Here is a 12578-nt window from a genome sequence, read left to right as displayed (position 1 = left end):
GCCAAGCTATGGCGTGTGTATCACACAACCACACATTACTTTTTAGTTGGGACTGATGAGATTGTGGAATGATAGTTAACATGATTCAGACATGCATTATTCAGGCTCGTGTGCTTTTGGGGCCATCCCGCGATGATGACTTTAGGTTTTATTGCTTGAATTATTGAAAGTGGCAAATCTAATGAAATAGAATCTAAAAAAATGTTTCCCTTTAAAATTCTCTTATGAAGAGGATTGCATTTTGCCATTTTCTAATGAGCAAAGCCATCCCCTGCCTCTGTGTTAAAAATCAGTAGGTAATTTAGCCAAATTTAACAACCCTAGGGAGAAATGAATTCAAGTGTCATACATCAAATATTCACCATGATGAAATTGCAACATTCTTAAGATAGAATATGTTACAAGCTTTGGATGGAACTTTGTAACCAAGTCTTCTTACATTAGAATCAGCCCATTTATTATTATCCCAAACATTTCTAAAAAAACAAAAGACAAATCAATTGCAACATTCAACACAAATAATAATAATAATAATAATAATAATAATAATAATAATAATAATAATACATAGATTTTATGTCTTTAGGAAGTAATAACTTCTAGGGTTTATACGATAAAACATCAAATGAGCTTGTTTAACATTATTACATTACATTCAAACCACTGATTTGGATTTATAGCACTCACAAATTCACACATTTAACATATCAATGATTGTTGGATTGAGATTGGACAATGCAAAAGACAAGATACTTTTGATTTTAACTCCATGATACTGAGCTTGAATTTTGGACTGTCCAATTTTGGTCCAACAGTCATCGATATACTGACTATGAATACATGGAATTTGTGATCGCATGCAATTCAAATCCTAATTAATTGACTCAGACCACCCATTGCTTTTAATCTTTTCTCTAATAACAAACTTTTGTACCTTCCCAGTTGAATTAAGAGGCAAATCATCAAACACCACACTCTTAGGAACCATATGAGCATCCAATTGATCTTCACAAAACTTGATAATATCTTCAACATTGGCACTATATCCATCTTTCAATTTCACAATTGCACAAGGTGACCCATCATCATATCTCCCCACAACAGCTGCTTTCAAAACCATTGGATGATTCAACAAAACAGCTTCCACCTCTAATGAACTCACAAACTCACCCTTAGAATAAATAATATCTTTTGCTCTATCTTTCAAATTGAAAGAACCATTAGGTAACTTAACACCAAGGTCCCTAGTCCTATACCAACCATCCCTAAAAGCTTCATCACTCACTTTTGAACTCTTAAGATACCCTAACATTAAAGTATTCCCTTTGAACATAATTTCACCTATGGTTTTTCCATCATAGGGAACACTCTTCATTGAATTTGGATCTTTCACATCAACTTCTACCACCATAAACTCTATAACCCCTTTTTGTTCAAAATAATTTAGCTTTGTAGCATCATCATCAAAATTTTGTTTCCACTTTCTTACAATAACTGGACCTAATGCTTCAGTCATGCCATAACCAATATTCACCTCAAATCCAAGTTCTGCCACCTTATTAATAATTTTGAAGGATGGTAATATACCAGCAACTGTGACACAAACCTTGTGTGAAAAAGGCTTAATAATGTCACAATTTGCAATAATTTCCAAAAGGGTAGGTGCACCACACAAATGTGTTACCTTATGAACATGAATTGCATCAAAAATATCTTTTGCTGAAAAATTATTTCTTAGGCAAATGTTTGTGCCACCAAGAGCAGGCATTGACCAAATGAAACACCATCCATTGCATCTAAACATGTCAACTGTCCATAGAAACACCGGCATAGGATTGACATCGAAACGAGTAATCGTCGCAAGTGAGTTAAGATAAACACTTCTATGACTATAAACAGCTCCTTTTGGAATTCCTGTTGAGCCTGAAGTATAATTCACTGATATAGGATCACATTCATTGCTTGGCATTGAAATGTTAAAATCTGATTGTCCCTTTTCAAGAAGTTCATTGTAGATTAAGGTACCTTGAGGTATATCTTTCACTAATTGGTCATAATCTTGTATTAGGACAATAAGGGGTGGCTTGGATTTTTTTTGGGACATTATTTCTGTTGCTTTGAGGGCAGAGTCAATAAATTCACAGTCCACAAATATGATTTTGCAATGCTCTAATTGTTCCAATATAGCTGCTAATGTTGTTGAGTCTAGTTTTGTGTTGAGTGCAGAAATAATAGCACCTGCCATAGGTACACCAAAATGAAGCTCATAGTGTGCTGGAATATTTGGTGCCAATGTTGCAACCTGTTTATAATATAAGAAAGAAAATTGAGGTCTTTATATGCATAACAATTTTATTTCTTTTGGAGTATAATGAGCAATTACATGTTAGTTAAGAAAATTTGTTTCTGAAATAGGGAGTGGACAATTTTGTGTATTTTCCTACAACCAATCATTTTTTGAGGTAAACATAAAAAATTAACTGAAAAAGGTGCAACTTCTAAGTAGGAATGCATTCCCCATATGTTGCTAAGTCTATGTGATATCTACAACTAACTTGTAACCAATTTTTATTTCACGACTTGTTTTTATTGGTTAATGGGTAAGTATCCCCAAATTATGAAGGAGTATTTTGGCCAATAAAATTTTATATTTAGAGACGGTAAAAAATACTATCTTTTTCTTCACATATATTTTTAATAATTTTTATTATTAAATATTATTTGCACCCCGTGAATTAAAGTGTGACTCCACCATTGGACACAACCACGTCTAGCACAATACCATGTGTGACATTAGACCTCTAAATTTTAGGAGAATTTTTGGGGTCTCAAAATTTCTCCCTACAATAATCATCTACAATAATCATATATCGTGAATCTTTATTAAGGAGAAATGATATTTGTACAACCATTTTTTTGACAACTTTTGAGACAACTTTCTCTCTCATACTCACATTATCTTTTTACTTTCTCTCTCTATTGCTTTGATTTTTGTGCCAACACCTACTTTCATTTGTAAATTTATCGTTGTCCCAAAAGTTGTCACTTAAATTGTTGTTCAAATAACACAACTCTTTTTTTTTTTTGTCAAGTAGTCTAGTGGCTAGAAAATCTATCTTAAAAGTGAATAAAGGAAGTGTCCCGGATTCGAACCCGGACTCCTGCACATATAATGCGATATCCTTATCAACTGAGCTAAATTTATGGGGATAACGTTGTCGTTTATAATTTAAATAGAGGTTGTTTCTTTATAAAAATAATTGAATTTTTTATTATGGTTCTATTTTTTAATATTTGAGCTTGATCGTCAAATAGTCAAAACCGGTTCTACACACAACTACAAAGTTTTGGGTTTGAACCTGAATAAAAGCGTTCAATTTAACAATATCAATATCGATCTTGAGTTATGACTTTAACTACATAATTTCATATTAAATCCTAGTTCCAGAGAGATCTGTGTCAATGTCAACCACAATTGAATAACTTATCATAAACCTTCAAATGGACTTCCCATATTGAAGACATTCAAATGGCTTAAAATAAAGTTTTTCAAAGACTACAGAGTACAGACTTTCCATTTTAATAACGTATTTTTTTAAGGAGTTTTAATAACGTGTTTTTTCTTATTGACGTAAAGTTTGGTATGAAACAAAATGTCAACATCGCTAACTGAGTCGTAGAATAAAAGACAGCAAAATAATCATATTAAAATATGAAACTGAATAGTGTTGAACACGGTATACATGCATTGTCCCATTTTCCATAAATACGCGCTTATAGAATTAGATAGAATTGTATCCAAAAAAAAAAATTAGATAGAATTATTTCAGATCGTGAAAAAATAATAATGAAACCATTCACTCCAAATTCCTTCCAAAGATGCATCTCCTATTCAAGAATAAATGTTGTTTTACACATATTTGAACACATGCATGAGTTTATACTACTTAATTTTTAAATTTTGTTTGTTGTCCTCGTAAAAAAAACATATTTTTTTGTCTCGTGATTTTAGATCAGTTGGCAGAGATATTGTATTATATATGCAGGGAGCAAAAGTTCGAACTTCAATCATCTCATTTATCAACCTTAATGGTGAAATTTCTAGTTAGACTATTTGACAAAAAAAAAAAAATTTAGAATAGTACTTTAAATGGGCACATATGATAGAATTTGTGTCCTTTAGATTACTCAGTTCTTAGGCCGGATATCGAGTTTTTTTTAAAAAAAAATTACTCATATTTGTATCTTTCATAAATAGACAATAAATATAAGATAGATAAATAAAACATTGTAAAATTTTCAGCCAATACTAAGATTTGTCATTTTTAAAACAAAAAATGGCGATAAGTTATAGTAATTGTTTGACAGTGTTAAAGTTTTCCATTTACGCATTATGTCAAAATTAAACTTATAATAATGTTATTATCATACATACTCAAAGTGATATCACCATTGAAACAAAATATGTACATGAGTTGCATAAGTATTACATGGCATTATATGGATCACTTGTTAGTAATATATGATATTTCTTCATAAAAAAAAATATAAATGATATTCAAAGGAGCATCACCATTGGAGATGCTCGTAGTGTATGGAATTTTGTAAATATGACGGTCAAATTTTGTAGCTAGATTTTTAATGAATAAACATTACTCTAAGTATATTAAAGTATCGTCGTGAACTTGATAGCGAGGATCACGGTTCAATCCCCGCAACTGCGATCGAGAGGGGTTGAAATCACTTGATGTCAGAACTGACCCCCCAAATCAGATTAAACTGGTGGTGAAAGCCAAAAAAAAAAGTATGGTCGTGATAAAATAAAACTATAGGGCGCGGTCATATCTATATATATAATTCCTAAATAGTTGTGGAATCACTAATCTAACCCTAATCCACGTCATTCACTTACATCCAATTAAATCACTCAATAATGTCACATCACTTCCTTATATTATATCATTGTCATCTCTATGTACTGTTCATATACCTACATCAATAACATTTATATAGATGACTTTTCAAGTTTTTTTTTTTTTGTAAATAACATTCTTCACATTGTTTACTAAAATTTGATTGAGATTTTAGGTGGACATTTATATAGATGACTTTTCAAGTTTTTTTTTTGTAAATAATATTCTTCACATTGTCTACCAAAATTTGTTGGGTTATTGATTTTCTGTAATATTATATATAAAATATATTAATTTATAGAAAATGAAGATTGTCATGGACAATTCTATGATAGCCACTTAATGGTACACACTATTGTTTCAGGTCCATTCTTTAATCAATAATCGTTTATTTTTTTTATTTAGCTAAACAAAATATAGTATATAATTATTTAAAGCAATGATGATGAAGAAAATACTAATGTAACTTCAAATGTGGTGTATAGAGAAGTTTTTCGAAATGTATAAACACATATTTTATATCAGTATATTATATTTAGATTATTATTATTATTATTATTATTATTATTATTATTATATTGTTTCAACTTATATAAATAATTTTTCCACGTTATAATATAAAATAGCGCATAACACCCGTGCATCGCACGGGTAAGGGTCTAGTCATATTATATATTATCAAATTTAAATTGCATTGATTATTTATATGTCCGAAAAAAATCCATTGATTATTGATACATTATATTTCATTATGAGAAGAAAACAGAAGATTTTAGGTGAAATGAAACTCGATCAATGAAAGATTGTGCAGGGAAAAGAAAATTATACAAACTAATTAATCAATATAATGAGGAGAGGTTAATTGGAAAGATGAATGAACTTACAATATCACCATTAGAAATTCCTATGTTGACCAAAGCAGAAGCAAGTTTGAGACATCTTTCATAGGTTTCTCTCCAAGAAAATCTAACATGATCATTGTAGATGATGGAAACCTTATCACCATACAAAGTGGCTGCTCTTTCTAGGAAACTAATTGGTGTCAAAGGAACATTTAAGCCTTTAGAGCACTCAACCAAGTTTTGTTTCATCATGATAACGTCCTCACTGGTTCTCTATAATGTTACATTATTTTTTGCAACATATATATATAGAGAGAGGTAGAGCACTAATTTTTTTTTTTAGAGTTGTCAAAATAAACCCGTCAAAAAATAATTGGATATTTTTCGGCTTGAGACCAATTAAATAAAGAGGAATGTTATTTAAACAACTAATTTTTACTACAATTAGACCAATTGGATATTGCCTTAATGAAAATATTTGTATAGATCAAGTTGATTATGGACTTGATTTTTCTACTTTTCTTATTGGCCCAAAAAAATGGAGAGAAAAAGAAGTACACAAAGTGAGACAGAAGAAGAAGCATGTTGAATGGTTTAGATTTTAGAATGTGTGGTTTGTACTTTGCATTTTTTTTCCGGGCTTAATCTATAATCAAAAGCTTCACGCTCTTTTTGTTTTAAGTTTATTCGTTGTCAATAAAGTTAACTTTTAATTCGGCTTTTTGAATTAGGGTTGCGTTAAGCAATGTGTTAATGAATCTCGCAGATTTGGGTTTAACGTAGTAATTGTATTGTATGGTCATTTATGTTAATCGTCTGATTTAAAATTGACGTTTGAGATTGTTTATAGTTGATTTTGTTAGTATATAATTTGAACTGTTTGATTTTGAATCGATGGTTGTCATTTAAATAAGCATATAATTGTGTCTATATGTATTACAGGAACTCGGATTTGTGGATCGGTCTTGTGGTGTAAGTTTGACACTCCCTTTAGTCGGCGGAGATTATACATTTAATCTAAAAATAATTTTTTTTTCTTAGTGATCGAACTTGAGATGAGCATACTCCAAAGACTCAAACCAGCACCACTAAACCAACTTATTTTTAGTCTGAAATGTAATTTTCGAACCAATTTTATATATACAGCTCGGAATTTAGTTTCTGAATCACTGCTAACATTAACACCACTCTGTAGAGAAAAATCAAAGGAAATGTAATTTTTTTTTTACCACTCAACTCAATTTATCATTGCTACCCACCACTCTTTGCAAATGCTATTGTTTGACACATGTTTGCTAAAATTGTACAAGTGTTTTATATTTTATTTTTTTGGTAAACAAGTGTTGAATCAAAAAAGTAATTATTTGCATGTGTTTTTGGATACATAGTGTAAAAGGAATTACATATTTAACTAACCGTGTCTCACAATGCCACTTCATTGTATTGGTGAGAAGAGATTAAATTAATATAGGCACGTAAAAGTTGTCTATAATACTATATATATGGTGAATGGTGAATTTCCAAGTCAGATGCATTTTGCAAGAATTAACTAATGTGTTTTAAATCATCATGTTTTTCCATTTATGACAAAAAACAAAACATTTTGATTAATTTAATAAATCTAACGTGTCGAAGGCGTATACTAATTTATGACGCAAGTGTAGTGATCAATGGAACAATCGTCATCTGCTGATTAATTTATTTGATTCCATATTACTCATATACAGTGAGTTTCTTTTTATTTCTTTTTAAGAAGTGGGAAAAAAAAAATTGTCTCAAAATATAAGAAAAAACAGATCAACAAAAATAGTATATTTGATCTAAATTTTACATCAAATACATTATTCTTTCTTCATTAATTTTTACTTATATTTTAATTTCGGACAAATGAAGCATTAAAAACATTCAGCTCAATGAGTGTCTAAAGAATTTTTTTAAAAAAAAAATATTTATAAAATTAATGACCTATTTAAATGTATCCTACAAAATGAGAGATAAACATTATTGGTTTTTTCGTATTTATGGTAGGGTTTGATATGCTAAAAAATAATAGATTAAACACGAAAAATTTAGTTGTATTATGTTTGATTTTAAAATTGTTATTGAAACTGGACAAATTGAAGTTTAAGGGTCTGAATATAAACTAAAATTATTGTCCATTACTTAACTACACGACAATTTTTTGTCATATGCATAAGCACGGACCGAGGCAGGAATTTAGCATAAGAGGAACCTAGTTTAAAAATATAAATCAGTAAAGAAAAGACTAATTTTTTGTTTTTGTTACGAGAAGAAACTAAATTTTGAAAGCACCACATATATAAGAAGTTATAACTTATAAGATAAGTTTAAAGCTAATATTGTGAATCGCATTTTATAGACCATTTTTTTAAGTCGAACTTTTTGGCCTTTATTTTTATATGTATTGTAATTTTGGTCTTAATTTATGCACTTTGCCATAAAAATTGCGACTTTTTACATCATAAAATGCGAGTTATAATCTCAAAAAAAAAAAAGTATTGAATTCATTATTGGGGCAATAAATCACTTTTTTTTTGTACAAAAGTATTATTTTAAGTTGAAAAAACATATGTTGGGATCAAATATACGCCAAGTATAAAAACATAGCCAAAAATTTGAATAAAAAATGACATTTTTATGATTTTAATAAAATAGAGATATCAAAAGTGAAATTAAGTCAGTAATATAATAACATAGTCGTATAAAAAAACATTCAAAACTATTTAGGAGGGATTGTGGCCTCTGTTGATCCCTTTCTAGCTCCATCTCTATACATAAGTTGTTTAAAATGTCAAAATAATATTTTGTCCACCAATATTATAATACCTTAAATTTTAATAAATTATGCGTTGTCCATGCCTCAATGCATGAACCGTGTGTGGGTGTGTCTGTCTCCTTTGAAATGAGGTACCAATTTGACTCTAGAGTCCACTCCTTGTTGGGCTAATTAATGGGCGGTCCAGTTCCCTTTTTCTACCTACAAAATTGACCCAGAAATTACAAAGATCTATCTATGAGGTGGCCGAGTTGATAGTAAATGTGACTGAGTTGATAATGAAGTGGGTCGAACATGATAAATAGGAGATTTACTTTTGTCATCTTACCAGTTTCTCGTACGTCCTACGACTTTTCTGTTTTATCCTTCCACGCTACTTAAGTAGTGGACGACATTTTTAACAAATTTCTTATTTTTATAATGTCTTGTTACTTAAGTAACGAACGTTATAGAAAAACAAATATACACATGGTAGGGAATTCCACTACTTAAGTAGCGGACAAATGTATTTTTGTAATTTCATAAGGCGTGCGAGAAAATAAATGGAGTTACAAAAGTAAATCTCGACAAATACAAGCTGAGATAGTTATGACAGTCCAATAACTAACACAGTAACACTCGATAAAAAAATTACAATTATTTTCTCTTAATTGATCTTGATTTTGGCAAAATGCTCTCAAATAATTTGGAACTACGTTCTGATATTGAAAATTGGATTTCTAATAATGAAAAGAGGCACAATAAGAGGAATTGTGATTCTATTGAAACTGGAAAAATCATGAAAACTTCGTAAATAACACCAACTCATAATTTAGTAAAACAAACATCAATGACTTTTCATAAAAATAAAATAAAATCAGGGTAAATTATATTACTCCCTCCGTCCCAAAAAGAATGACCCAGTTGACCGAAACACGCATGCCAATGCATAACTTTGTCGACTAATATCTTTAATTGTATAATAGTAAAAATTATAAAAAATTGATATTTTGAAAATACTCATCGAGACGAATCTAACAACATCTTATATGTTAATATTTATTTTTATTTATTAGTAGAAAAATATGGTCAAAACAATATATATGAATAGTGCATATATTCAAAATGGGTCATTCTTTTTGGGACGGAGGGAGTAATGAATTTCTTTTTGGAAAATGCTAAACAGTGGTAATATCATATTGAAGTTTGTGCAGTCAACGCCTCGAAAGTCTAAAATGTGCTATTTTCAATTTTAAAATTTTATTTTTTGGTTTCCTTAACCAGTGCCCCGGGGGCACCGGTTAGCATGACCCTTTCTTTTTTTAGCAATGGCGTGTCATTGTTTATGGTCTTGGAGGAGTGTGTGAAGGCCTCAAGGATGCTAAAAGGTTTAGATTCCAGACGGTGGAACTAAACGTGGACTCCTTGGTAATGGTTAATTGTCTTGTGGGGCATGAGTAGAGGAAGTCCGGTGGGAAGATCATTGATCAAGAAGATTCGACATTTACTCAGCATGGAGTGGGGATATTGGTGAAATATTCGTATCGCGAGGCAAATCAATGTATGAATGCGTTAGTCAACTTGGATTGCTCTTTAAATGAAGGCATTGTTTTTTTATGAATCTAGTCCGAGTCAAATTAGTCGCTTGCTAGCCGCTGATGTAATAGGGGTTGAGATCCCTCATTTGATAAAAAACGTTCAAATAAAAAATAGAATATGTAACCAAAAAAAAAAAGAGAATATATAAATATAGACTACTTTTTTTTTTTTTTTTTTTTTTTTGGTCAGGTAAATATAGACTACTTTATTAAAGACGTGTATCCATACTAACCCAAATTCTAATCCAAAATTGAGACTCATAAATTTTGAGACAATATGCTAAGGGCTCATTGCATTTGCACTGTGATGACCCTATTCATCGATACCCTTCAGATATGAAAAGTTTAGTGGAAATTCAACGGACAAGATCCAAATTTCAAATATAAGCACAATGTCTCCCTTTTTAGCTGAAAAAAAATATAAATTACGTTGCACGACTTCAAATTGATTCTCGAACGGTTCTACCAAAGGTGCGAAATGATAAATTTCGTGTCGAAAATCAACACAAAACATCTTCGGAAGCATCACTGCACCCTATAAAATCAATGAACAGTAGAAATGTTAGGAAAAAAGAAATTTGAGTTTTTTCCATTTAACAATGTTCTGTGAAATGATGAATACTACATATTATTTATTCCTTGTTAAGTATCAATCTAAATCTAAATATAATATAAATCACTCACTAAATGCAAAATTGTGTCGTGTGTAAAAATCCTAATATCAATACTCGGTATCATAATTTTAATAGAAATTACATATAAAATAAAATTAAATATAAATAATTTAGAATTTTGGTGTAAAAAACAATCTATTAAAAATTTGGAACTATACTAACTTCGGTTACACAAAACTCAACGCAGTAGATCCGATATCTAATTTGCAATTCATTAACCAACTTCTCCCGATCAGATAAATGATTGGGATTCGAAGGACCTGTTTATATATATATATATATATATATATATATATATATATATATATATATATATATATATGAGTCAGGATCCGTTGACACCAACTAGTTTGACACCAAATGTTACACCTCTCAATAACGTTTTAACCGATATAAATTTTATAAAATCCACCGTTGGATTGAAAGTTTACATCATGTTGGATATTTGTGTGTTGGCCTCATTTTGCTAAAACAAATATACAAGCAAGATGTTGGACCAAATGTTTCAACATGTTGGGTACAAAAGATGTTGGACCAAATGTTGTAACATGTTTGGGTACGACAGTCAGATTGCCCAAATCTCGCGCATTTATTACACGTATCTGCTATATATGGAAATCCACTCTACAAACGTGTATATCAAGATTTGATCTGATCAAGACGTTATCAGTGAAGATATGTTCTTATCAAGACTTAATGGAATGATTCAACACATTGTTTATTTCCTAAAGAGGATCAACTATTTTAGGAAAGTTTTTATTAAGGTCTGATTTGCTTAGCTGGACGTGACTCAAAGACCAGCTGTGTTCTGAAGCTTATCTTGGAAGATCAGGAGCGTGCTAGCTCTGTCTATATAAAGAAGACTCAAGACCAATATTTCATTAACCGAAACCATTGTTCATCAAAGATGTAGTCTTTAGGGTTTCGTGTCTTTAAGCCACTCTCTAGGAGAGTTGGTGTAAGTGAACCACTCGGGTTGTGAGATGGTCACTATGTCCTCACTCAGAAACCTTTAGGTAATGAGTAGAGTATTTAATATCTCCGAAGCTTTTAAGCAAGGAGATAGTGTTTGTGAGCCTCTCACGTATTGATTTAATACTTGAGTAGGACTGTGTTTTATTGAGTTGTAATGTTTTAAGGTTACTCCTAAGCTTTGAAGTACGGAGTTAACTGTGTGTGATTTACTCGAAGCTTTTAAGCAAGAGTAAAATATGTCACGGTGATTGTTGCCACATTTTATTCAACATTATATGAACAACACAGGTTGTGTTGGCTGTGTGGAAGTGAGATGGGATCTCATGTCTAGGAGTTCCTAGGCAGAAGTTGCATGAGTAGTGTCGAGGTCATAAGGCGTAAACCTAGGATTTGCTGGAGGTCTTAGTGTAAGACGTAAACCGAGGGTTTGCTGGAGGTCTTAGTGTAAGACGTAAATTCAAAGGGTTTGCTGGAGGTCTTAGTGACTAGATCTATTAGTGGATTTCCTTCCTGGATTGGTATCCCCCAGAGTAGGCAGGTTGGCTGAACTGGGTTAAACATTTCCTGTGCAGTTTATTTACTTGTTGATTTTATTATGTTTCGTAAGATGTTCCAACATTAAGTATGACATTCTCTTTAAATTGAATGTTGGAACATCTGATAAAACATTATTTCTCAGTATCCGTTTTAATGTTATATGCCTTGCCGTGTTATTCATGTCAGACTAGATGTCTCGACATTCTATACAACATCTGGTTCTGCTATTCCAGAATTTCAATTGGTATCAGAGCAGGCATCCT

General features: G+C 31.0%; 1 protein-coding gene across 1 annotated transcript; it reads right to left on the bottom strand.

Annotated features, from left to right (window-relative positions):
• Positions 1–478: 478 nt before the first annotated feature.
• LOC123905636 (butanoate--CoA ligase AAE1-like) lies at positions 479–6041 on the bottom strand. Its single transcript, XM_045955315.1, has 2 exons — positions 5798–6041; positions 479–2302 (listed from the first exon to the last, which is right to left on the bottom strand). Exons 1-2 carry the CDS (start codon positions 6005–6007, stop codon positions 872–874), a joined length of 1641 nt encoding a protein of 546 aa, XP_045811271.1. The 5' UTR covers positions 6008–6041; the 3' UTR covers positions 479–871.
• Between the last annotated feature and the right edge of the window lie 6537 nt (positions 6042–12578).

This window comes from Trifolium pratense, linkage group LG2 (assembly GCF_020283565.1).
Source record: "Trifolium pratense cultivar HEN17-A07 linkage group LG2, ARS_RC_1.1, whole genome shotgun sequence".
Lineage (NCBI taxonomy): Eukaryota > Viridiplantae > Streptophyta > Magnoliopsida > Fabales > Fabaceae > Trifolium > Trifolium pratense.
This window is presented reverse-complemented; position numbering and strand designations above follow the sequence as displayed.